The sequence below is a fragment of the Falco biarmicus genome, chromosome 4 (genome assembly GCF_023638135.1).
Source record: "Falco biarmicus isolate bFalBia1 chromosome 4, bFalBia1.pri, whole genome shotgun sequence".
NCBI lineage: Eukaryota > Metazoa > Chordata > Aves > Falconiformes > Falconidae > Falco > Falco biarmicus.
Window position 1 is genome coordinate 113,069,232 of NC_079291.1, and position 25,514 is coordinate 113,094,745.

At 49.7% G+C, this 25,514-nt stretch overlaps 1 protein-coding gene across 3 annotated transcripts in view; it reads left to right on the forward strand.

Moving 5' to 3' along the window:
- Positions 1–25,514, forward strand: part of CACNA2D2 (calcium voltage-gated channel auxiliary subunit alpha2delta 2) — a 223,570-nt gene that overhangs the window by 62,625 nt on the left and 135,431 nt on the right. For all 3 annotated transcript variants that reach the window (XM_056334538.1, XM_056334540.1, XM_056334539.1), the window contains exon 3: positions 23,068–23,184. In XM_056334538.1, the coding sequence (XP_056190513.1) occupies positions 23,068–23,184 (117 nt within the window). The remainder of the gene's footprint in view (positions 1–23,067; positions 23,185–25,514) is intronic.

Consider the following 25,514-nt stretch of genomic DNA (forward strand, 5'->3'; position numbering starts at 1 on the left):
GGGAAGAGGAGAAAGAAAGGTCCCCCAAACCTCACCCAGCTACATCCTGCTTTTCTAGGAAAAAGATGGATTTCTCCTTAGCATGGAGAGCTTTCTTCATGGGAAAGGCTGGGCGCACTGGGAGGCTCCTGGGAATTTGGAAGCTAAAACTGGTGAAGCCAAGGAGCAAGACTAAACCCTGCAGGAGGGCTGTTCCAGGCAGGGTAGCATCCCGGAGGAGTCTGCGTGAAGGCAGGCTCACCAGTAGTCCTCTCCTTATGCAAAACAGGGAAAAGATTGCTTTCAGGCAGCCTCTGAGGTTGCCCTCTTCACCTGAGCTGCCACATCTCTGGATGAGAGGACCATAAATGTTTCCTTCAGCTCTAGGACCTGTCCCCTTCCTTGGTAAGCTTGGCTGCAGAAATGCACTGGGACTCTGCAGCTTCCTATTATTTGCAGCATCTGTGTTGCTGGTACTGGCAGCTGACCTAAGTGGTGTTCGATGACAGCAGGCAGGGAAGTGTCAGGCCATCTCCCCTGTCAGAGCATCATTTGGCTGTGACATGCATGTGTCACTGGTCGCCTTTGGGTGTGCATTGCCAAGCATTCAGGGCTTGCTAGGAGTTACTTTAGCACTCAGTTTTAGGGAAATAACTGAGACAGCAATCAAAGACCCAATATCAGAGGAAAAGTGCTAAATACTCTGCTCTAGGAGAGGTCCAGCTAAAGCCCTGCCTAATGCTCATCATGTTCACAAGGCTCATGTGTGCTTTGTCCTCACTGTAAAGTAGGAGGTGTGAGAAGGCTGTGTCGTTATGGTCGTGTGCCTGGGATAACTCCTGGTAGGTCTTGGAGAGGAAGATTTGGTGGGAGAAGGGGCAGGGACAGGCTGTTATGACTCTGAAGGTTGAAATGAGAATGAAACATCAGTCTCTGCTGTTAAAGGAGCTCTGCTGTGGGCTTGAGCAGAGCCAGGATTTCCCCTGGCTGCCCAAAGCTCGTTTCTTACTGTGGCTGCTGCCCAAAGTACCCATGTCCCTGGTGTGCTGGGCACGGGCACTGCTCTGCTGAGGATGCTTTGGGGTCAGGCTGGAGTGAGCACACCTGGGTTGGGCCAACGGAGGATGCTGGAATGTTTGGTCTTTATGTAGTTAGGGCATTAGTTAGTCTGTTAATGGTGTTTAGTGGTAAGTTTGCACTTAAGAGGGATGGGGTAACTGCTTCATTAATTTAACCCTGATCAGGCAGTCAGGGACCATGTCGGAGCTGTCAGCAGCCAAGTGTTCAACTGGAAGGATGGGAGAGAAGGAAGGAAGGGCCAAAGAGGCTGTTGCGACGGGGTGTCAGCTCGGTATTTACGAGCAGAATAGGCCTCTGGTGTTTTATGGCCTGTAAGACTGTGTTTTCTCTGGGTCTGTTTGATTAGATAGGATTATCTCAGGGTTTTGAATAGCACATCATTGGTTTCTGCTCACTTTCACGGGGACATTCAGCAGCTCTGATCTATACCCCCTGTTTCCAAAACACTGAGGGGACAGTGCTGCTGGGGGGCAGCCTGTCCCAGGAGGGGCTCTTGGGGAGTGTGCACCCCTTATTCAGCCTGACTCCAGCTCCCCTGCTTTCCTGCTTGGTGCCCTACCTTTTGATTGCTTTTGGGCCATCACTCACTGTCTCCCAAAATCAGGAGCTGGTAGGTTGATTCTGTCTCCTTGATGTTTTGGGGAGAGCTGAATAAGGGCAGGAAAGGAAAAAGATGGGAGAGGAGTTTAACAGCTCCAAGGGGTGACCGAGAAGACCAAAAGCCCGCTGTTTGTAGCTGGTACAGCACTGTGAGAATCAGTCATTGTCAGAGGCACGAAGAGGTAGAGACCAGATTTAGGGTTATTGAGCAGGTTTTCCAGCTTCCTGTGCCCAAACCTTTATTTAGCATTCATCACCCATGTAGATGTAAAAATCCTTGTACCAAACCCTTCAAAACTTCTCCTGTGGATGCTGGAGTGCTTCAGGTAAGGGCAGTGTGGCACTGGCAGCAATGTCAGGCCGGTAAGCCTGGCCAAAGTGAGCTGAAGTATTTAAGGGCTGTGACAGTGATCAGCCTCCCTCATTTCCACATTGTAGCTCCTGGCAGAATCCTGAAATGAGATGGCAAACTGCTTCTGTAGCTATTGTCCATATAGATTGGAGGCTGAGGTGTTACAGAGGCAGCTTTTCCAACAGGATTAGTCTCCTGGCCATGTGCAAAGTGGGATCTTTCTGCCATGGAGGCAGAGAGCAGGGCAGGAGAAAACGGAGCATAAGGACAGGCTCTGCTTCATCCTGGCCCATTAGATGTAGGAGAAACCAGTGCATCTTCAGCAGCATTGGAATTGATTGCCGTGAGAGAATTGCAGAATATTTCATGTTGCTTAGCACATGCGGGTGAAGGCAAGGACAGCATGGAGATGTGTGGGCTTGAAGGGACTGGAGAGGGGTTGGACAGTGATCTTGTTGGAAGGCTCTTGGCTTGCATTTTGGTTCCTGCTTACCTCAAGGCAGTTGCTGGTGAGTGGGTCGCTTCTGCCCCTTCCCTGTGAGTGGGGGACAGTGACTTGTGAGCAGGGGGTGCATCCTGACCTGGTGGCTACCAGCGTTATTAGAGGGGCTGTCTGCAGGAAAGGCTGACGTGAGCTGCCAGGGCTAGTGGCACCTCTAGGCGGCTCTCATAAAGTGCAGTGACTCTGTTCCACTTGACATCACAGGACTGATGAACTTCAGCTTGGGGGCTCTGAAAGAACTGTCCTTGTTAGCTGGTCTCTGGAAGTGGGGTCAAGGGAGAGCTGGGAGAGAGGACCAGGGTGCCTGTGGCGTGGCAGAGAGCTCCTGGGATGGGGCTGAACTGGAGACCCACAGGCAGCGGAGCTGGTGCTGGCAGATAGTCATTATGATGCTGCAGTGCAAAGAGTGGAGCACAGACGAGAGGGTGGCAGGACCACTCAGACCCTGGAGTTAACTCTTCTTCCCTTGGAAATGCATTCCCTTTAACCTGCTTTTTTTTGCGCCCGCCCCGCCCGTTTTTTTTTTGAAAAAAAAAAAAAAAACCAACCCAACCTTTGAAGCCTTTTCCCCCCAGTTCATCTGAAACGGATGCTTTTCTTTTTGTGTTTTTTTTTTTGTTGGGTTTTTTTTTTAATTCAGGGGAAGTGCTGGCACTTAGCTCCTGCTGGGAAAAAAGTGCTGGAGCCCAGCGCCTGCCGGTCCCAGCTCGTGCTGTGTCCTGATTAGCAACTTGTGCCAGAGCACATCAGCACAGGAGGCAGGGCCCCTCAGGGAGCGATGGACAGAGGGGGAGGGCACCATGGCCATCTCAGCCCTTGCTTTGAGGACACTTGCTGCCTGGTTTACCAGTGCTGGCAGGGCACTGGGGCTGCAGTGCTTGCTGCCATCTCTGCCATGGGTGCATGTCTGCCCATGTCCTGCTGGCTTGCCTTAGTGTGACCTACCTCTCACGGCTAACGGCTGCCTGAGTTTCTTTAGCCTCTCTTCCCAGAACGGAGGCATGAGCACAAGCAAGGCAGGCTTCCCCCTTCCCTCTGCCTGTCTGCCCACGTGGGCTGAGAAGCAGGTTTTGTCCCTCAGCTGATGCTCACGATGCTGCCTGGACATTTCTTCTGGTGGTGTTCAGAAGGTGGGACTTGGATTAGAGAGAGAGAAAAGAGTGGACAGATTGGGAGTTAAGCTGAGCCCTGCCAAGCCCATTTCAAGAAGCCCCTCGAGGTGCCATTGGCAGTGTCCTGGCTGTCCTAGCCCTTTGGCATTGGCTGAGGAATGTCTAGGGCTTGCCACTGTGGTAGTAAAACCTCATCTTAGGCTCACAGTCAACCCCTCAAAGCACCGAGGCTGGATTTCTCTTCCCTGAGGTCTGGAGGCAGTAAAAGCAACTGCCAGACCATTTCAGAGCTTGCAGTGTAAGCCCAGAGCTCAGATGGACACCAGGAAGTTTGCATTCAGTTCCTGCAAAAAAGTTCTGTCCCCAGGGAATGAAATCATAACCTGTAAAATCACTTTACTTCCATCCACTGGGACTACTTGCTACCATTAGTACTAAAAATTGTCCTATAGCAACTATAGGCTACCTCTTCTTCCTCACTCCCACTTCAGTATTGAAAACACTCCTTTTTTCGTATCTCTCCATCCTGAAGAGTTTTAATCGAATAAGCCTGGCACACGCACTGCTGAAAGGAGGATGCTCTCTGTCAGCCAAACTCTGTGCCTGTTCCATTTTCTTCTGATTTAATTTTCCAGAGATTAAGATCCTGCTCATCTCCACTCTCAGAACTTGGCTGCCTTCATTTTGTTTGTTGGTTTTACTCAAGTGGGATTTTCCTTTCTGTTGGTTGCTTTGTTTTGAAAATCTTGAAACCCCAGGGGTATTGATTCCTGGGGACCCAGCCGGCTGTGAAATCGATGGGGAGCCGTGCCTCCCAGCACCTGGCACCAGCTCGTCCGCACTCACCCTCCACTCCCGAGATATGGCTTGTTGTCTTCCTCCAAACAGCTTTGGCATTGCTGGCACGTGTTGCTGCTGAAGAGCATTTCTCATGTGGATGTGTTTTCTCATAGCAGGGGGCTGGCTGCTGGCTCCCGCTTGCTCTGCAGAAGGTTGTCTGTCTTTGCTGCCATCTTTGGTTCAGCAGCTACGTGTAGCCGTAATGGCAGGAAAGTTGCACGGGGCTAAAGCTGGAGTTAATTGTATGGATTTGGGAAGGTGATTTAATTGCAGATTGCAGAATGGTTGAGGCTGGTGGGGACCTCTGGAGGTCATCTGGTCCAGCACCCCTGCTCAAGCAGGGATTTCCCCGAGTGGGTCACTCAGGACCACGTCCAGGCAGCTTTTGAATATTTCTGAGCAGGGAGACCCCACAACCTCTCTGGGCAACCTGTTCCAGTACCTGGTCACCCTCACAGTGGGAGGGAGAAAATAACCAGTTTCCTTATGGTTTGATGGACCCTCTTATGTTTCAGTTTGTGTCCATTGCTTCTTGCCCTGTCACTGGGTACCACTGAGAAGAGCCTGGCTTAGTCGTCTTTACATCTTCCCTTCGGGTATTTATGGACACTGGTAAGATCCCCTTCAGCCTTCTATTCTCCAAGCTGAGCAGCTCCGACTCTCTCAGCCTTTTCTTGTATGTGAGATGCTCCAGCCCCTTAACCATCTTAGTGACCCTGGACCCTCTCCAGTAGTTCCCTATCTCCCTTGCCCTGGGGAACCCAGAACTGGACCCAGCGCTCCAGGTGTGCCCTCACCAGTGCCGAGCGGAGGGGAAGGATCATCTCCCTTGACTTGCTGGCTCCTCTAAGGCAGACCTGGGTGCCGTTGGCTTTCTTTGCTGCAAGGGCACATTGCTGCCTCGTGGTCAACTTGGTGTCCGCCAAGGCCCCCAGCACCCTTTCTGCAAATGGAACGGAAGAAGAATAAGGGTCATATCTTTGCAAGCCTGTGTTTGATGGCTGGGTTAAGTGTGTTCATGCCTCCCTCAGCTGAGTGTGCCAGCACTTGCTGGCACCCCGTTTCCATTAGCTTGGCAGACTGGTGGGCTTTAGGTTCTGCAAAGTGCGGGGCTGTTGGTCTTCTGCCTGGAGTTCCCCTGGTTTCCCCCAGGTGCGTTTGATGCAGGGAAGGCTGCGTGCTTGTGGGAGCATTCCTGTGTTTGCGCCGATGCAGGGGAAGCATCCCTCCAGCTGACCCCCATGCTGCCCCTGAGGACTGTTGTTTGTGAGGAGACTGAAACACCCAAATATTTCCAGTGCTCTCTGCAGGCTGTGCAGATGTCTGGGGTCAGTGGTGACAAATTATGTAGATTCCTCCCCCTTCCCTCTATCCTTTCTCATTTCCATTATCTGCCTTTTGTAGAGGCTGTAATTTATTGCGTTTTGCAACCTTGTAATTTATGGCTTTTTTTATAGTTCTTTCCAAGCTTTCAGAAGTAACAGCTCCATGTACCCCAGTGCATTTCATTGTCACACTTGAGGCTTCCCCACCTCCCCCTGTACTTCCACTCTTTTCTTGTAACTTGCCTGTTTACTTGCTAAATTATTATTGTGCACTCAATAAAAATTGCATTTAAAAAGTAGTAACTGAAATGACATTTAACATGGAAAGCACTTAAGCATAATTATGCTATATGCATTACATCATTTTGTGACAGTTAATAACAAAATTCTGAACCAGAGTTTTTTGTTGTTGGGGGCTGTAGAGAGTGAGTACTAGCATTTCATCATTTCTAGAAAAATATTTTTTATTTTCACTGGAGGGCTTTGTCCTGGGATTTTTCTGTCTCTTCCTCCCTCACTGGTACTGTGGGTCTCCCATTTCTGTCGCAGTGGCGAGAGTGGAAGAAGTCAACCCTGTCGTTGAAAGGGGCTCAAGCTGGCATAACGTGCTCAGAGTTTGATATGGTTTATTCCCAACTGGGAGCTTTGAGAGGGTTAGTTTGTTTGGATCAGTGGCATGAGCAGACTTGCTGCAGGGTGGCACCATCACTGGTGTCAGCACCAGGGACGTGGTAGGGGGGAAGAGGTGATAGCCCCCTTCGCCCGTAGCAGTTGCATGTTGTCTTGGTCCAGCTGTGGAGACCGGAGTAATGGTGAGTGTCAGCATAGCCTTGGCTCCTGGTTGTTCTGTGCAGAGATTTTTTTTTTTTTTTTTTTTTAAATTGTTTTGGGGTTTTTTTCTGAAGTGGCTGCTGGCTGTAGCTGAGAGCTAAACAGTTAATGTCCTTGCTTTATACTGTCCAATGACTTCTACAGAAACAGGGGAAGTGTGCCAACACCTCACAACCACGTGGCTCATATCCTCACTGATATGACTACTTGATTATTAGATTACCTGCAAATCACAGCTTCTTGACCATCTGCTGTGCAAAACTCTTCAGCTCCAGCCCAGCCATGCAGACTGTGCTGAATTCCTGAGCAGATCAGCCCAGCTTCCCAGCCATGGCTTATTCTGCTGTGCCTTGTCCAGGCCTTTTCCCACCTACGCGCTGCAGAACTTTAGTATATGAAATGCTTCAGGGGTGACCCTCGTTCCTTGCTGTTCTTCCCTTCTCCAGAAAGTGAGATGAGCCTGGTCAGACAGGCTGCAGACCAGCTCTGTAAGCCAGGTTCCTGTCTCACATGGGGAACTGCAGCTGGAGATGCAGGTTGGAGGACCTATGTAATTAGGATAGTCTTCCCTGTAGGAACTGTGGTCTCCTTCATCTGGGAGCCCTAAGCTGCTTGAAAGAGGGGTGGTGGACCTCTTCCTGCACCATGGCTGAGGTGAAGAGACAAGAAGAGGAACACTGAGTAGCAGGGCACACGAAGATCTGAAAAAGCGTTTGAGATAGCAAACAGATGATAGGATCCACAGCGCTTGACCTTTCCAGGCTGCGTGCGAGGGATTTTTGGAGCAAGTCAAGACAGAGAACATGTGTTTTCTGCAATTCAGAGGAGTGGTCTTTAGGAAGCAGTGTCTGTGGCAGGTGTGGATACTGGTCTGTGAATTGGAAGGATAGTGAGCTTGTGGGGAAGCGAGAGGAGTAGGACAAAATGGAAGCATGACTTTAGTTAAGAAAGGAGGGCAGGAAACAAAAACCAGCGAGAACATCAGTGTCCATAAGCAAACTCCCCAGCACGTCTAGAAATAGTGTGTTGCTTTTCTGTGTGGTGTTGTGACTTGCCCTTCAAGTTAATAAGCTGTTAATCACTTTATGGGTCATTTCACTCAAAATGTTCACCGAAGCATCCTGAGGTTGAGATAAAGCAGTTTTGTGAACTCTGGCATTTTTTCCCCCTTTTTCTTCAAATGCACAGATAACTAGAAACCATGCAGAGGCAGTAATAGCTAATATAGCTGGGAAAGGAATCTCCTGGAGAGATTACTTTATGCTTTTTCAAGGAGGAAAAGGCATTTCTGGTTGCTTGTATCTTTTTTTTTTTCTTTATTACCATTTTTCAGAGTTAAGCATTAAAAAAAAAAAGGGAGGGGGGGAAATCTATTGATAAAATCCTCATCCACTTGACAATCAGTCTCATCTGGGAACTACTTGGTGTTATCTTGGCATAATTCATTAGTAAGAATAAAAAAAGGCATTAAAAATGGACATCTCTATTGAGAGCACTTAATTCTTTGCAACAAGAGTCAATTATGTCCTGTTGAGTAAACCCCATGCAAAACCACTTACTTGTGAAATTCCTTGGCCTGGTAGAGGACCTGGAAAAATAAGGCAGGAGGACAGAATCCCGCACTAGCAGGAGATGTGAGAAATACCCATTTCGCCATGGATTTGCCCATCACCTGAAGTAGGAGGCTGGGTTGCAGGGGTGGGTGACACGGAGGTCTGTGATCTGCTGCCTGCGTCTGTTGGACGGAGAGAGGAGAGCAATTCTCCCATGAACTCAGCAAGCGGCTGGGAGCATAATTTAGCTCTCCTAATGTTTTATGGCCAGGAGGCTGCTGCCTCTCATCCCCAATTCCTCTTGCACTTACTTCCCAACAGCTCTTTAGTTTCTGAAGTAACGGGGCTGAATGCTCCTGCAGCACATTGTGGGGGATGCTGCTATGCCGTGCATGCTCCGCTCGCAGGAGACGGTGCTGATTTTTTTTGTTGTCTTGTTACTGGTCTGGAGTTGTATGGGGACCCCTTTGAGATGACGGCATATTTGCTGACTCTTCAGGTGCTCAGGATGAACCCATCACCAGAGTCTGGGCACCTGGCTAGGGTGTGGAGCTTTGCATGGGTTTGGTACTGAGAACTGCCGTCCACATGTATAAGGCCAGTTGTTTCAGTCCATGGCAGGTTGTTGAGTTTCTCGTTTCAGCAGGAATTAATTTCAGCAGCCCTGTTGCCTGTGTTGCTCAGGAGGTGAGGTACAGGTCCTTCTGGCTGTGTAAGCTATGGCACCAGGTGTGCTGGAAACACAGCATTGATCACTCGGGGCAGAGGACTTTCCTGATGGCAGCTGTAGTTTTGATAAGTTGGATGAGGAGAGTTATAAATGGTAGGAAAGGGAATGGCACTAAAAGGAGAAGCAAATTCTGAAGCATGTTTCCTGCTACAATTTTTGTGGCTGAAATTTGGTGATACGGTAAGATGTATATAGATCATCCAAACACGCAGAAATATACGTGGTCTATATAATCATCTAAACTTTATTAATGCCACAAATCCAAGTCAGCTTTATTATTTATGAATATAATCACAAACCCACTTTTCTATTGCGTGATCAGCTAAACCCCACTGCAAAGCAGCCTTCAGGGTTGCCCAGCCTGGAGCGTAGTGACACGTGTCAGGACTGCAGGAGTGAGCAGGGCGCCGCTGCCATGCTGCAGGGCTCGGTCCATGGTCCACTGGGCTTGGGAGAACAAGCTACAGCATAAAACCCTGACATGTGGAACATGAGGCAGAATCCTATGGCCCTGGGAAATGATAGGTTTTGGTTTAGAACTCACTCCCTAGTTTTAGGAGGAGAGTTATAAGGTGGTATTAAAAAGCACCTGCTGCATTGCCATCAGATGTCTCGCCATTTGAGTTTAAATGTCTCATCTGAAAGAATTTCCAACCAGGTTTCCTTTAAAGCAATTGAAGCTGCTTGGGTTTCAGCTTTTGCTGCCGCTGTTTAGAGTAATGCTAATTAACATTCTGGGCAAAGGAGCAGAGAGTGGGGAAGGGAAATGCTTATGATTTGTAAATGCCACTTTGCTCTTCTGGCACTGTCCCTCTGGGGAGAGGATTTCTTTTTGTTTTCCTCCCCTCCACTGTCTTGAAGTCAAGCTGATGATTGGGCATATGTTTTGCCTTAAGCATATGCCTAACTTTTCACTGTGTGATGGTGGGTGAACCAGTACAGATGTGAGGGTACCTGCATGCGCGCAGAGCACGGACATGTTGCTTTGAGTGTATGTGAACCCATGGCTGGTGCGCGCGAGCCTTTACCAGAGGAGGAGGCATGTGGCAGGCTTGTCCATGCTACAGGTTTCCCATTCCCTTGATGATAAGCTACAAGCAAATGGGGATGAAATCAGAAATTGGCAACATGCTGTCAGGAGGGATTAATTTCTGTCCCTGATTAACTTTATGCTGGAACAGCAGGAGACTAATACTTCACTGTACATGGTGCCTGATGCAGCCTTTTCTTACGCCAAGTATATCTGAATCCATCCCAGATCCTGCTCTCCTCTTATCTTAGATCCAAGTGGCAGGCATGCTCTGGATGCATAATGACAGGCCGCATACATGTTTCCTAATGCTGATGGAAGGTACTGAAAAAAAATCTGCCAGTACTTTGGGGGTCTGGCTCGAGCCATAGAGGAGTGTTGTTTCTGCTTGTAGTAGCTTTAATGTACCAGTCAGTCCCTGGAGGCTCCTGGTGGAATATTAATACTCTCTGTTCCTGTGCCACCTTTCCCCTAAGGCTTCCACAACACTTTGCAAAAAATTAACAATAAATTCCTTCAAAGCGGGAGGTCAGTGGGACCATGCAGACACAGGAAGGTGATTTGCCACTGATCATGCTGGCAGGTCAGTACTGCGTGTGTGGCAAAGGGGGAATACGGAGCAAGTCTCCTCTCTCAGCCCTAAGTGCCAGACAATTGCTCCCCACCTGTGCCTAAAGCTTAATTAAGATTGCATGCTGTTGTAGGGAGAGTGCAGGTGTGGAGCTGAAATAGCGCTTTGTGTCGACAGCAGAGTGCACAGGCAGGGGGGCTGTGGGGGGACCTGCTCCTGTAAGAACAGATGGGTCTGGTACTTGGCGCTGTATCTGTGAGCGTGTGCTCACGTGCAGGGGGAAAGGGCTGGGATGTCAGGGACTGGAGCCCTCAAATGTTGGGGAAGAACTGAAGGAGGAAAGGGCAAGGCGAGTGAGGATGCAAGTGTGTGCACAGGTTTGTGTGATGGTGGTTGGGTAGATCCACGTGAGTGCTCCTGGCTGCCCTGGGGGTGCTGGCTCCCTCTGGCCCAGCCCTGGCTCTCTCACGCTGGTTGCTTCCCTGCAGCTTGTTGTTATTCCTGGGGTGCAGTGGGGACCCAAGGACCAAGTTCTTCCCCACCTGTAGGACAGCCCTCCTGCGATCTTGGCAGTGTACAGAGGCAGCATTCTTTTGCCACTAGGAGCGATGCTGGGATTGCAGAATGTCCTGGTGTCTTGTCCTCGGCTATATGGAGAGCAGAAAGTCACAAGCCGTATGTACAGGCTTTGCTGGAGCAGGTATGTCTGGCCCTGTCTGGGAAAGGAACAGCCTACCCTTTGTTCCCGGTCTCAGACCTGTAACACGTCACCTGGTGAGTCCCGTTGGTTGTGTGGATCAGCTGTATCTAGCGAAGGGTCAGTGTTTTCCTTTGCCTCGGTCCTTTTCTGGGTTGAGGACCACCCTTCCAAGAGCTGCAGCTGACTCCTTCTGGCTGGTACCAGGAGAAGAGGGAAGAGCCTGTGAGTCCCTTCGGCACATTCAGGGCTGACAGAGGAGAATTTGCCAACGTTAACCCCCAAAGTGCTGATGGAGCGAGTAGTGGCTGGTGTGGGTGGGAGGGTGCTCAGCAATGTTGGCGGGAGGTGGTGCGGCAGCAGGCAGCCCAGCGAGCAAGCACCCGTGGGTTGGAAATCTCATGGGCTCTGTGAAAGGTGGATCCATGGGACACTTAGCTTCTACTCCCCACTGAGGACGACTCCGTGTCTTGTCCTTCCCATGATGACAGCAGGCAGCCCTGTGCCTTGGTGGCATGTCACAGCCGCAACTAAATGAGCAGCTGATTGAGAAGAAGGGTGGTGCAGCTGGTGGGGAGGGCAATTTGCTGCTCTGCTAAGAGGTCCCCACTGTATTTTCTCTTTAATTTGAAGGCTGGGATGTGACAGCTGCACCTGCCTGGCGCTAGGAGCCGGTGTGCTAGCAAATCCTGCGCGGCAATAGCCTGGAATGGGGGGCTACAGCAGCAAGCTGGGTTTAGCAGGCACATCTGACAGACAACTGCAGTTTGTCATTGGCATAATCATGTATTTTGGAGGTTGTGAAGATGAGGAAGGTGAAGGAACGGGAAAGGTGGGACACAGGACGGATGGGTGCTGTTGCAGCCCCCCATTGCTGCAGTTTTGCCGTTGCAGGTAGCTGCTGACCTTTCCTCCCTGCTCTGTGCTTCCATGGCAGGCTGTGGCCGCTCACAGCTCCACTCTCATCAGCAATCAAATCGGGACCAGGTATCTCAGGATTCATCAAAGCTGCTCTTGTGGTTCCTGTCTGAGCACTCTTGTACCATCTCTCTGCCCTTCCAACAAAAAATGTGTGCCACCTTATGCTCCAGGCTTGGGCTCTGTTTTTTTCCCCTCCACCTCACTCCTGATCTGTATTTTCATTTCCCTCAAAGTTTTGGGTTTGGGTTTTCATCAAAAGTGCCCTGCTTTGACTGATGCTTGGATGTTTTGGGGACTCTTTTGAATAGCACCCTAGTGAAGGCTCTACAAATGGTGTTTCCTAGCCTCCTTAATTGTAGTTTGAACCCAAGACACTTGGATATGAAAAGCATTAACTTGTGGGGAAAGAACAAATGAATCTGGGGGTTTTTAACCTGTGAAAGTAGAAACTAAAGTAGGACAAATCTTCAGATATGTAATGGGACACAGCAGCATGAGGCTCAAGTGCCTGTCTGAGTCTTTTCACCAAGAACATGGTTTTGAATTGCAGCAAGGGTTTTACAGTTTAGGCATCATAAAAAGTTTTCAAGTAGGATTGTGAAGTACTGGAGCATTTTGTCTTGTGAAGCACTGGAATCTCCATCACTGCATGCCTTTAAGAACAGGTCAGAGGAACATGTTAAGAATGAGGTAACTGTAATAGTTACATTAGAAATCACACATCCATGATGCTACCTTCTGTTGGGGGTATCTGAGCCAGCTGGGACCACATGAGCTGATGAGATCTCTTCCAGCCCTGTTCTCTGTGATGCTGCAGAGTTTTCTGAATCTTTTAGTGAAGTCTCTTCATCCAGCTGTCTGATCTCTGGAGGTTGCCTTCAGAAAAGACATGCTGTGGGCTCCTCTGCGTGCATATCAGTCCTGCCTCTGCGCTCCTCCAAGACTGTGCTGAAAACAAACCTGGGCTGGGTTTCCCAGCTGGAGGATTTGGTGCTGCAGCTCAAGTCTTGCTGGTGAGGCTTTGGAATTGGGAATAAGCTGAGAATCTCAGCTGATAGGACTTTGCAGAGGGTCACCTCTTTATTAAAATCCCCAGGTATGTGGTGTGTTTTTGTTAAAGTCTCCATTTCTGGACCCTTGCCTAGGGAGCAGGAAACAGTAGCAGGAAAATGTTTGAGTCTGCAAATGCATGGAAGAAAGCTGTCTGCAAATCTATTCTCCATATCCTCTGGGGGGACGAGGCAAAGCTTTATAAACCTATGCCACAACAGACAGGACTTTATATTAAACAACTGTAATGACTTTCTAACAGGCTGGCTAGGAAAACACTGGACATGAGTCAGGGAAGCCTGGGCTCTCCACGACCAGTGGGTTAAGTGCAGGGTTTTGAACAGCACAGCTTAGGTGTATAGTGAGCCGGGGAAGTGGGTTGGACAAGTGGGTCTCTTCCAGCCTTGCTTCCGATGAATCTGTGCATTTACAGAGGTGCTTTTAGTGCTTGAGGTTAGGGAGAAAAGCTTGTAAACATGAATCCCTGAAGATCACAGAAAGCCCCAAAACCTACATCAGAAGATAAATCAAGAGAATTGCAAAGTTGCTATTTCTAAAAGTTCAATTTCTTTAAAATAGATCATTACTCTGCAGAAAACTGTAGGGGTGACTGTTGACAGTGCTGACTTATGCTGGCCTAGATTTCAGTTGCTCTAGCTCTAAGAGATTTAGTTTAATTCCATGTCAGTGGAGTTATGCCAAATTTGCATCACTGCAGCAGAGAACTGAATTTGGCCAGTGGTAGCCCTCAATAAAAAATAAAAGGCAGCACGAGGCAATTGTTAGTCTTTTTCCTGTGTAGTTAGAAGGAAAGCCTGCAAAAATATGTCTGGGAGCTTTAGTGTTAGAGGCTGCACAGCACAGCCTTTTTCCACAGCCCTTCCTACAAGAAGCAGCAGCTTTTCTGGCACAGAAAATAAAGCTGTTTGGGGAGAGAGACCTGGTTATTTATTTAGAGTCAAGTCTCTGAGGATCCGAGAGTCTTGCATCACTCAGTGCAGAGTGAGCAAGGGAGCCGTGCATGCTTGGGGTTCCCTACGGGGAGCAGCCCTGCCCCAGGCACTGCCACTGCTGCATGCTTCGGCAGAAGAGGCTGGGTGAAATGCTTTCCTTTCTCTCATAGCAGTGGTGGTCCCTTCCTCATCCTCCTCACTGCTGGGGAAACTGAGTCCGGTGAGATCCCATTTTGGGTTGGTATTAGCTTTTGTAATGTCAGTGTCCTAAACATTTAGCCTTGGAAAAGAAACAGCACAATAAAGGAAAACAAAATTTTAAACCATCCAGCAACTGTGAGACAGGTAGAACTACAGCCACAGAGAGGCCCAGGGTGATCAGAGAAGCAGAGAAGTTTCATGCTTTATCTTTCCCTAGCCATCTTCATCTTCTCTTGTTCATCTCATTCACGTGCTCTCTGAAGCCACCAGTCCCAGCACAAACCCTACTCCCCTACCTGGGCTTCCTGCTGTTCCCCCTCTCCTCTGAGCCCTCCTTCGGGGTCCCCTTTCTCCCAACCCCTGCACTTGTCTTGGTGGGTCCAGCGTGTGTGCCTGTCTGCCTGAGAAAGCGCTTCAGCCTCTGCCAGTTAAACTGATGATCCATTCCAAAATTTATTTTAATCCTTGCTTATACGTAAACTGGTGGGAAATTGAGTTCTGTTGAACCAATCAATAGAAATCAAGCGTGTGTTTCTGGAAGAGCTTCGTATAGAAAGATTTGCACCACTATCAATGCGACTTTTGATCTGACCTATCCCTTGCTTCGGTATAGCATAATTTCCTTCTCTTAGGGATCATACTGGGTTTACTCCAGTGTCCATTGTGCAGAAGCACTGATTCTGATAGCAATAACATAAAGCTGAAATATAGCAAAGAGTACATCTTTATGTGTGACAGCATCCCTCCTAGGATGTACATAGAGTATTCTAGGTGCAATTTTAATGATGCTAATCTGTAGTACAGCTGTTCTGTATAGACATGACTGATCAAACTGGTTGAACTCTTCTGCAGATATCCTGAAGGAAAGCAATTGAGGTACCTTTTAAAAATGCTGTGTTTTCTTTACTAAAGCTTTTGTTATGTCCCATATAACCAAGACAGCATCCAGAGTCAAGGATCATACTGGTTTTTTTTGTTTTCTGTTCTGCTGTGCAAGTGTATATTTCAGGAGTTGTGTGATCTCTGAATGCATTTGTGTATTTGTCCAAGATGCTGTACTTGTTCTCTCCATCTGGTACGTTAGCATAGAAGGCTCTGGTGGGCTTGTGACCTGACCTGGCAGCAAGACCCATGCCATCCAAGTGGCTGAGTGTGCAAAGGAGTTGCCTGGGCAGAGCTCCCATCCTGCTTGAGACCTTACTTTTTCAACTATGCAGTGATTTATTTTTACAACACTTTATCTGAAAGGAAAAGACTTGAGTTTGAAGTTGTGTGGTACTGAATTACCTTGCAGAAGATTCACTCTCTGCTGACACCCAGGCAGGTCTGTTGCTCTGAAAGCTCCCCATACAAGGGTTTGGGCTGCTGAAGACTAAAAGCAGCTTTCCAGGCCAGAAGAGGTTTTCTATAATCCAGGCTAACTGTGCACAGCCCTTTATCCCTGGCTAGTTGCTAAATTATGCATAGCGGTCTGAGGTCTGCTTCAGGGCTGGCAGGCCTGAAGTCTCAGCTGTAGAGGCTCATGATCTGGGGTGGAGTGAGCAGAATTCCAGCCAGTGCCACAGAGGATGGGAGACATGGATGCTGGTGCCAGATGGGGCAGGACAGGGAGCGCTGGAGCAGCTCTGCCTCTCCATCCCTGGTGGAGTGGGCTGCCTTCCTCTTGTCCCCCGTGTCCTCTGTGGTACTGCTGAACTTTTAGTGAAGGAAGGAGACCTTAGTTCTGTGATGTGTTTGCTTCAGTTAGAGCCGACCATCCCTGAGGAGCAGCTAAACTGGCGCGTTTTCCTGTCCTGCTTCTGCAGGAGAGCTGTGAAGAGCTCCTCCGGGGTGCTTGCATTCTGTTAGGTAGGTGGAAGGAAGGAGCGCAGCAGGGAAATGGCACTGTGTGAGGAGAGAGGAGAAGGGCTAGTAAATGTCAAGCTGTTTACCTCCTGCGCACACTCGAGCACGTCCGCGGGCTGCAGGAGCAGCGGCTCTTGCTGAGGGCCAGGCAGGGTTGCAGCAAGGGGCAGGTCGGGCTCCGCAGGAGCTGCCTGCACCACTGCCGAGGGGGTGTCACGGTGGGTGCCTGGGCCGGTGCCTGGGCTTGGGTTGATGCTCACAGAGCCAGGTCCTCAGGGCTGGTGGCATCCGTGGTGCTGGCTCTGGCAGGTGGTGTGGGCTGTATTTGCAAAGCCCTCGCTGGACTGCGGCACCACCGCTCACCTGCAGCTGCTTCCCCTTGCCTCCCTCAGCCAGCCCCCCCTGACTCCTCGACAGGGAAAACAGGAATTAGCACCTTCCTGGCTGATGGCTGCTTTGCCAGAAGCCACCCAAGTGCCCTTGGTGGTCCCCATCCCCCCCGCCCCTGCAGTGGTGTGTGGTACAGGCAGCACCACTCATCCTGGCGGGCTGTCAGTGAGGCCAGTATCACACTTGTCACTGCCTGCTTGATTAGCCCTGACGCTGTGCCGAGGCTGACATCCTCCTAATGTAATATAGACACCACAATGATTACCATCATTGCAAGAACTATAAGCACCAGATGATGAAATTTAGCGACAGTAGGTGCAGCAGGGACGAGGGGTGAGATGGGAATCGTGCTGTCTCTGCGTTCTGCCTGTGGCCCTGAGCAGTCTCCATCTTCCAACAGGATCTCTGGGGTTTTGCACTCCTTTTCCTGCCTGTTACCCAGCCACGCTGGTCCTTGCTCAGCCTGGACCATCTCACAGGGCTCTTGCCAGTCATTTATGTTTACTAGGCAGTTCTGTAGGCTCCCTCTTCATCAGAGGGGTCTGCTCTGTGTGCTCAAGGCACGAGCAAGTCTGCTTGAGGGTTCCCTCTGTTCCTTGTCAGTGACACCCTGAGCCGTGGGGAAACAGCAGGACACCACTGGAGGTGAGATGAGTCTGGAAATGGGCCAGACTGCTGCTTGTCTGGTGGAGACCAACAGATCCTGAAGCTTTAGGAGAAACACCAGATGGGCATCTAAGCAAGCAGCCCCTCTAAGGGCAGGTATCCTGCTGCAGTGTTTTTTGTACCAACTAATGCCCTTTGCAGAGACCATATCTGGGTCACTGTACGAGGGTGATCAGCATGGGCCTGTCTGCAGGAGCTGGAAGTATTGCCCTAAACAAAGACCTTCCTTGCCCCCCATAATAATGTCAGATGGGAAAACCCTTTTATTTTCCTGACAGCAGTCCCATCTCTGGGGCATGAGGGGTTATCTTGGGTGTGCGTGGCTGTTGTGCCCGTAGAGGTGCTGTTTGGTCTTTGGTCTCCCTCGTCAGGAGCACCCCTCTCCGAGGCAGGATGCTCATGGAAGGCAGCCCACTCTGTTGCTGTGTATAGTACTTTGCTCTTCTGCAAACGTGCTGGGTTTGTGCTGTGATTACACGCTGGTGTTCGGACTGCAGCTGTCCAAGCCACGTGTATTGGACTCGGGGGGGGGGGGGGGGGGGCGCGGAGCAGGAATTTCCGGGAGATAACTGTGTCCCGGATCAGATGTCTTTGCAGTGGGAGCTCGCAAACTCTCCCGGTGGGGCTGCAGTTGGCCCTGAGCAAATCCCGGCTGGGGGTTGAGCTGTGGGTATGGCTGTACCCTGGCCTGGTGGGGCTGAGCACGGCAGGGGTCACCAGCTGCCATGGTGGGGGTTCAGCTTTTTGTTTGTTGTTTTTAAGTGAGGTGGAGGGGGAGTCTTGGCATGGAGATGGTGCTGTGCAAGCACAGCGGTGTGCAGCCCCTCCGATAGCTCGATTTTGGGAAGGGCTGCTTCTTGGAGGAAGTGAAGTGGAGCTGGGGGGAAAGGGAAGGAGAAGGGGTCTGCTTTGACTCACACGGGTACCCCACTGTCCCAGCCCTCCCATCAACATTCTCCCTCTTGGCCAGGGAGGGAGGCTGGAGACTGGCCCTGCTGCTGCACAGAGGAGGCCAGTGCCCCTGGGAAACAGCAAGGCTGGGGTTGATGAAAAAGTTTTTACTTTCTAGTGGTGCCCAAAGGCACATACATGTGCTGTGGTGCTGTACAGGGAGCTCCCCTGGAGTTTGTTATTTTCCTTCCTGTTTTATCATCAGATGTCTTGACCCCTTGAATGTGCTGGGTCTTCTTGTGGCAGCTCATCAAGTAGTGATTTCTGCACTTGTGGGAGTATTTCTGTGCCCTTTTCCTTCTCAGGCTGCCCAGTTTTGGTGCTGGGTGTGCTCGTGGGGAGTTGGGGAGGGCAGATGCTTTCTCTGAACCCTGGCAGCTCCCTGGATATATAGGCACAGAGGGAATTGATAGGTGAGATGAGCATCGTTAGTTATGCATTAGGAGCAAGGCAAACAAGTGAATTTAGAGGATGGATGTTCTGAGGCAGTATCAGATCTGCCTCCTCGGTTGTACAGTTGCTGCTGTGACAGTGTACTAGCAATCGGTTGTGTTACCACCTCTGCTTTTTAGTAAGGCTACTTAGCACGGCTGTGCTGGTTTAGATCATCTTCTCAGCTGTTTCTAATTGCACTATGCTTAGGAGTATTTGGGATTAAATTTTTCATGTTGCAGGCTGTCTTGAGCTATTTGATTTCCCCCTCATACCTGCCACCATTATCTTTTTTTATTTTTGTTTTGTTATTTCAGTTCAACTCCATACTTTCTGTTGTTTTGCCTGTGTTAATATTTCCTTCTGCTCTTGCCACTTACTAGTTCCCTCTAAGCCACTGCCGGACTCTTCTTTCTACTGCCATGCCTGGATCTTTTGGCTGCTGCATCCAGCTTCAGCCCTTCCCACACTTTTCATTGACATTTGCAGTTTATCATTTGGTCTTGATCCCTATCCCCTGAATACAACAGCTTCATCCTCTGTGCTGCCTGAGGGCTAATACCTCTGTAAGTAATTCAGGGGCTCTGTGCAGCCCTTCTGCGGACCAGTGACTGAAAGTTTGCCACCCATGTTGGGCAGGGCTGATGCAGGGGTATTACCCATTCCAGCCTGGCTGGAGCATTGCAGGATCGGGCTTGGCTCTCGTGTTCCTGCATTGCCTTCCACTCGCCCTGCTTGTCGCAGGGGTACATGCAGGCTGTGAGGGGATGCGGTGTGTTTGTTGTGAAGGGATTGCAAATTAAACCCCAGTCTACAAAGAGCATGCACCCTGCCCCCCACTTCTCCCCAAGGGTGCCGGTATGGCTGGGTGTGAGTGTACCTGTGCAGAATCAGAAGCAGCAGTTTCATGACTCCAAGGTCACTGCTGTTACAAATTTGAAACCCAGGTCCCAGAGCACCCGATCACAGGAGAATTTCAATGAGAATGGCTTTCTAATCTGGACAGAACTAACAGCTTCTGCCATCGCTGAGGAACGTTTGGGATGTCTTTGGTCAGAAAATCCTCCCTTCGATTCAGCTCGAGGAAAAACCCAATATGGAAAATGTCACCTTAGATAAGTAAAACTAGGGCAAGTTCTGAAAACCCAAAGCAAAATGCTACAATGGAGAGTGCGAAGCTATCTTAATTGCCTGGAGCAGTACCATTCATTCCCCTGCCTGTCTGGTACGTTCTTGTGCACGTATGGTCACTGTTAATTCATGTTGGATTGTTCTAATTAACGCCAATGAACTATTCAGCCAAGAAGAACTGCAGAGCTCTGCAGCTGCAGAGAAGGCTGGAGGAACATCTCCTGGTTTCTTTTTCTGTTTTTACCTCCCTTGTGGACAGGCACCGTTTCTGTCCGTAACCAATAGGAGCCAATTTTCTGTTTCATAATAGGAAAATACTAAAGTCAGGATGCCCTCCTTACCCAAAGCTTTCTCCTTGAACATTGTTCCTCTTTGCTTTCCTAATTGCTGCTGCTCAGCTGGAGGTAACGCGCGTCTTCCCAACAACATTATTTTGTTATGCTGTTACTTACCAAAGGGAAAAAAAAGAGTATGAGAGAATATTGCTTTGTGTCGAGCTTTCCTCGCTTTAACCCTTTCTGTGCTGATGTGGGATGTTTAGCATGTAATGTTTTGCTATTAGCAATATATTCTTTTTAGTCTGAAGTTCTGGGTGTGATGGAGCCCTGAAGTGAAGAACGCCTAGAAATAATTTCTGCTGGAGTCTGAGCATGCCTCTAAAAGGTGTTCTCTTACTAAAGCATCCTCTTTGGAGTCACTGTGCTGATATAACGATCACCTAAAATAAGAGAGGAGCTGCCAAATTGATGTGACATATGGGGGGGCTGGGGACCTAAATGATTTGGGTGAAGCCCTTGGAATGAGATTGGCTGAAAACTTAATGCTTGGAGTTACCCTTCCATGAAGACTGGCAGGTCTGGAGCCTGCAAGAGCAGAGACTCAGGGAGGATGCTGGAGCCATGCTCCGTGTGTTTCTTAGGGACTGAGGAGTCTGATGAGGATCCCAGATGTTTGGTTTGCTGTGTCTCTGCTCTTGGCCTGTGCTCTTGCAAGTCAGTAACCAGGAAAATTCACAGAAATGCTATTTTCTCCAGAAACTTGAGAAATGAGCAGGTCTGAGCCTTTTGTGTGCCCTCCCACTGACAGAGGTGGTATGGGTTGCCATCCTGGCAGCCAGGGCAGGCTACCTGAATCCCTTGGGGCTGCTTTGGGGAAAAAACAAACCAACCGAAGAGCTGCCTGGAGTAGAGCTGGGATGGAGTAACGGTGTATATGGACACAAGGCTGCTGGAGGGGGCGTGCTGTTGGGAATTTCCTAGTGGTACAGAAGAAAGAAGGAGCATGGGCAGAGCATGGACCCCAGCAAGAGCTGCAGAAAACAAAGCTGAAGCCTGAAGATGAACCCTGCAGGCCTGGAGGGACTGTGCAAAGCCAAAGAGCAGCCTTTCACTTTGTCTCCAAGCGTACTTCTGTGGCTGCAACCTCACAAACCACTTTTTTAACCACAGAAGGAAAGGGTAGGCTCTAGTACAGGTAGGCTCTGTGTGTGTGGGGTGTCTCTGCACAGGCCCTTGAATTCATCACCAGCTGCCTTTTGGTGAGCAGAGTTGCTTCTTGCTCCAGCTTGTTAGCATCTGGAGAACAAAAAGGGCAGACTTTCCCAATATATCAGGAGCGTCTCATCCTGTTCTTAAGCTGTGTGTTGTGCTGCTGTCCAGACCCTGGGCACACCTGCCTGCCCATACCTTTATTTTTGCTGGCTCCACCAAGAGCAACAGTTGTGGTGGTATCAGCCCGGTGGCTTCTCTAGCCGAGCCTCCCCTTTGACCTGCCTTTTGCCTCCCGCACAGGGTGAAATGGGGGTTTTCTGAGGTACAAGCTTGTCTTGTGGAAGCTGCTTGTTTACTGTGTGTGTTTGGGTGCTGCTCTAAGACCCAGAGCAGAGGCAGGCAGATGTTCCATGAGAAATGGTTTCTGCACCACCTCGTCTCTTCCTTTGTTGTAAACGGCCAGGTCTGCCGCAAGCCAGCAGTTGCAGGCAGAGTGCTTCACCTCTACTGATGCTCCAGCCAAGAGGGGGTTTTGTCCCGTGGGAAGCAATGATTCAGCTCCCAAGGATTGTGCAAGCGCGGGTAGGTGCCAGACATGCTTAGCATGGAAATCACAGCTAAGCATGGAGTCAGCTCCCTCCTTGGGGAGGTCCAGCTCTCCTTGGAGGGTTTTCTGCTGCCAGATGTCTTCATGTCTGGAATTGCAGGTATTTGTTAGTAGCCTGAGGATTCGGAGAGAAGCAGAATCCTGTTTGCTTTGTGGTTTTCTTCATGTATTAAGAAAAGATAAGCATAAGGATTATTTTTCCCCCCTAATCTCAGATCATGGTAAAAAGCTCTCTTTTACCCTGTGTTGGTTACACCTGACTTTGCAGACAGACCAATTTAAGTCAGAAAATGATCTGAGGAGATGACTGAGGGGTTGGTGGTTGCGAAGTCTTGTGGTAGGACTGAGCCCTTCTTGTTGGGGCAGTGCTGACACCGGCAGCACTTCCCTTGGGGGTGACATTGTCCTCTGCAGTTGGCTGATGTGGCTTGGAAGGCCAGGCCCACAGGTCACAGCTGCATGCTTTGGGTGCAAACATTCAAATTCAAAAAAGTGACTGCATCTGCCCTTCAGGATAATCCCAGTATAGACATGTGCCTCTCCCCACCATCCCCACCACAGCCTGGCCAAGTTCTGGACTAGTTGCAGAAATCCTGATTTCTTGAGGGCACCACATTATTACAGCTTCCTTAGAGATGTGGTTTTATCCTACTTCATGTGACCCCCTTGCTCCCGTTCTGGTACCCACTGCTGCCTCTGCCCGGGGCTGCCTGAGGCTCCACACCTGGCCCTGGCCAACCCAGTGGCAGTGCACAGAGAGCTGGTGGCAGGCAGGGAGCTGGGCTTCACCTGCACCATTCAGCAAGTGGCCTTGGGGAGGGGGCTGTGCGTGGTCAGTATGCTTTAGGGGTGCGTTTGGGTGAGGAAGAGCACAGAAAGAAGCACAGCGGCTCTGCCTGTGCTGCTGGTTTGGCTCAGTGGGGGGGGGGGGGGGGGGGGGGGGGGCGCAGTGTGGTGGGCAGCTCAGCTTCTGGGGGAGAGGGAGGATGCTCACAGCCTGCAAGCACAAAGGCAGCTAGCTATAAAGCCAGTGGTGTGGGCAGCAGGTCAAATGCTTTTTTTTTTCTTTTTTTCTTTTTTTTCCTCCCCTCATTTCCAAAGCTTATATTGTTACCTAATCCATGTTGCTAAAATTCTTTTGTGTTGAGAGGATCAGCTTTTCTGTGGGAAGGCTGCTGTCCTTCTCTCTAATATTGACTGCCTTTCTTTCTCTTGTTTCCCTTCTTAGATCTACAATGAGAATAAAAACCTATTTGAAGTCAAGGAAAACGTGCCCAGGAAACTGGTGGAGAAGGTTGCAGGGGACATCGAGAGCCTCTTGGCCAAGAAAGTCCGTGCTTTAAAGGTAAGGTGATGGGTCTGTGTGCCGATCCTTTGACAGATATGTTCTGTTTAAAGAAGAGGGTTGATGCTGGTTTAGCCTTATGATCTCGGCTTCAAAGTGATTTCTGTGGTTGTGTGGCCTTTTCTGGGAACTGCATTCTGTAGATTCATATGGAATATGTCTGGGGTGTGAGGCAAGGATGTGTGATGTGAGGATTTACGATAGGTATGTTGCTTTCTGTCTTCTCCCACCATGATGTGAACAGCTGAAGGTGCTGCCACAAGAATACAAGTGACAGCAAAAGCCTGGCAGAAAATTGGACCCAGTCATTTAACTGGCGGTATGGTGAGCGGCAGCAAAGGTACTGCAGGTACTGCAGTGTCCCTGCAATAGCTCATGGAAATGTTTCAGACAAGTGGGGGGTTTCCTGTTTAGGAGAGGATGCGCTGAAATGTTTGTGCCGGTGCCTAGTACTCAAATCCTGTGATTGACCGCTTGTGTGAGCTGCCCTACTAGCTGCCTGCATACATTTCCAATCTACCATCCTATTTTGTAACACTCCTTTTAAAATTAATTAATTTTATCTGTAGTGGAGCAAGGTGACCTGCTCGTGGTGCCAGCTCGGTAAAACCCAGCAGTGGCTGTAACGAGGCAGCAGCGGAGCTGCGCTCTGCTACAGTGTTCTTTGCTACTGGGGAAGAAACAAGTAATTGCTTTCCTGGAGAGATGGAGATATCCTCTCTGCTGCGGAGTGTGGGAGCCGTGTAAGAGCTTCACTGCCAGGAGCTGTAGTGTCCTCTCAAATCCCCAGCTGTAGCCAGCAGCATGATGTGCCATGGACATCTGGCAGTATGGCCAACTGGATGTGGCTTGCAGCTTGATGAACTAGGAGGGCTTCTGTGGGGCGATAGACAAGGGGAAGGATTGGAGCAGGTGACATGGCTGTTGTGTCTGCATAGCCAAAAAGGCTTGGTCACCCTTCAACCTGGTAGGCAGGGTGACTAAGGCAGTGAGAGCTTGGAAGTGGCCAATCTCCATGCTGGGTGAGAAGTAGCTGAGAGAGGGTATGTGGGAGAAATCACAAAACACCCATGTAGACCTGGAGAGTCTCAAGACCTAATAGGATCTGAGTCATGGGTGGTCAGAGCCTGGCCAGAGGGTCAGGTTGGTATGGGGCTGTCTACAGTGACTGACAAAAGTGGTAACTGTAGGGATTTGGGTGAAGAAGACTGTTGTATATTCAGTTCTTGACTTTGGGAGGTGAAGGTTAGTCCCTCTTGGGTCTCACACCAGGTGTTTTAGCTTGAGTGGAAGGAGCTGAAGTGGCACTGAATTGGGGTATGCATTGCCAGCACTGCATTTGGGTTTGTGGAAGTGAAGACTAGGGACACCAGTTCTTTTCCTAACATGAACCTGCATCCCTGTGTCCATATAGTTTGTGTGCATGCCTGAGCGTGCATCATCTATTAAACATTCCAGAGATGTGCACCACCTACAGATGCTGGAGGAGGACACAGGTGACAGAGGTTAGTTGCAAACTTGATACGTACCTGGACAATGTGTTGCTCCTGTTGGATGGGCAGGGTAATAACGCCAAGTTACACAGCAAGACTGTGCTGGGTGATTTCCACTGGGTCGTTTGACCTTTTTGTTGGGTGTTGGGCAGGACCGGTTGGTGCACTGTTAAGGGCTCGCCTTGTGCTGGACCTGATGCAGTGGAGGGATTCTGACAGTGCTGGTTAGATAACAGGGACTTGGTGCTGGTTTATTGTAGTGGGAACAGTGATCCGTTGACCTGAATTAGTCCTTTCAAGAGGACTCCTTCAGGGCGCAGTTGGCGGATGGAGCAGTTTCTTACATCCAGCTTGTGTGAAATTCTTGATGTCTCGGGCTGGTGCTGCTGACAACAAAATCTGGAAATGGGGAAGCTGATGGGAGGAGGAGAAACTGGATCTTCTGAATCTCTTCCATGTCGTGCTAAGTTCCTTTGAAACAGTAGGGCTCCCACAGCTGCTTCCACTCTCCAGCCTTTGTTTTCTTCTGTCTCAACTCTCCCCCTAGTTGAATCATCTCCCCTGGAGTCATTTCCTCCCCTTCTCTCATGACTCACAAGAGTGATGATGACTTTGTGAAATAAATTTTTCAGCATCTGAGTCAGGTGGGACTCCCATGTATCAGTGAGGGCAGGTGAGGAGGGAGAAATGGAGCCTCTCCAGGGTGTATGAATCGCCACGTCACTCATGCTCACTCTACTGAAAAGATGCATCCCTGTCTCCTCGGCTGCAGGAGAGAGAAGGAATACTGCTGTGCTATGGTAGGGCTTTGTAGGAAGGTGCTAGCTAGCCTTCAGG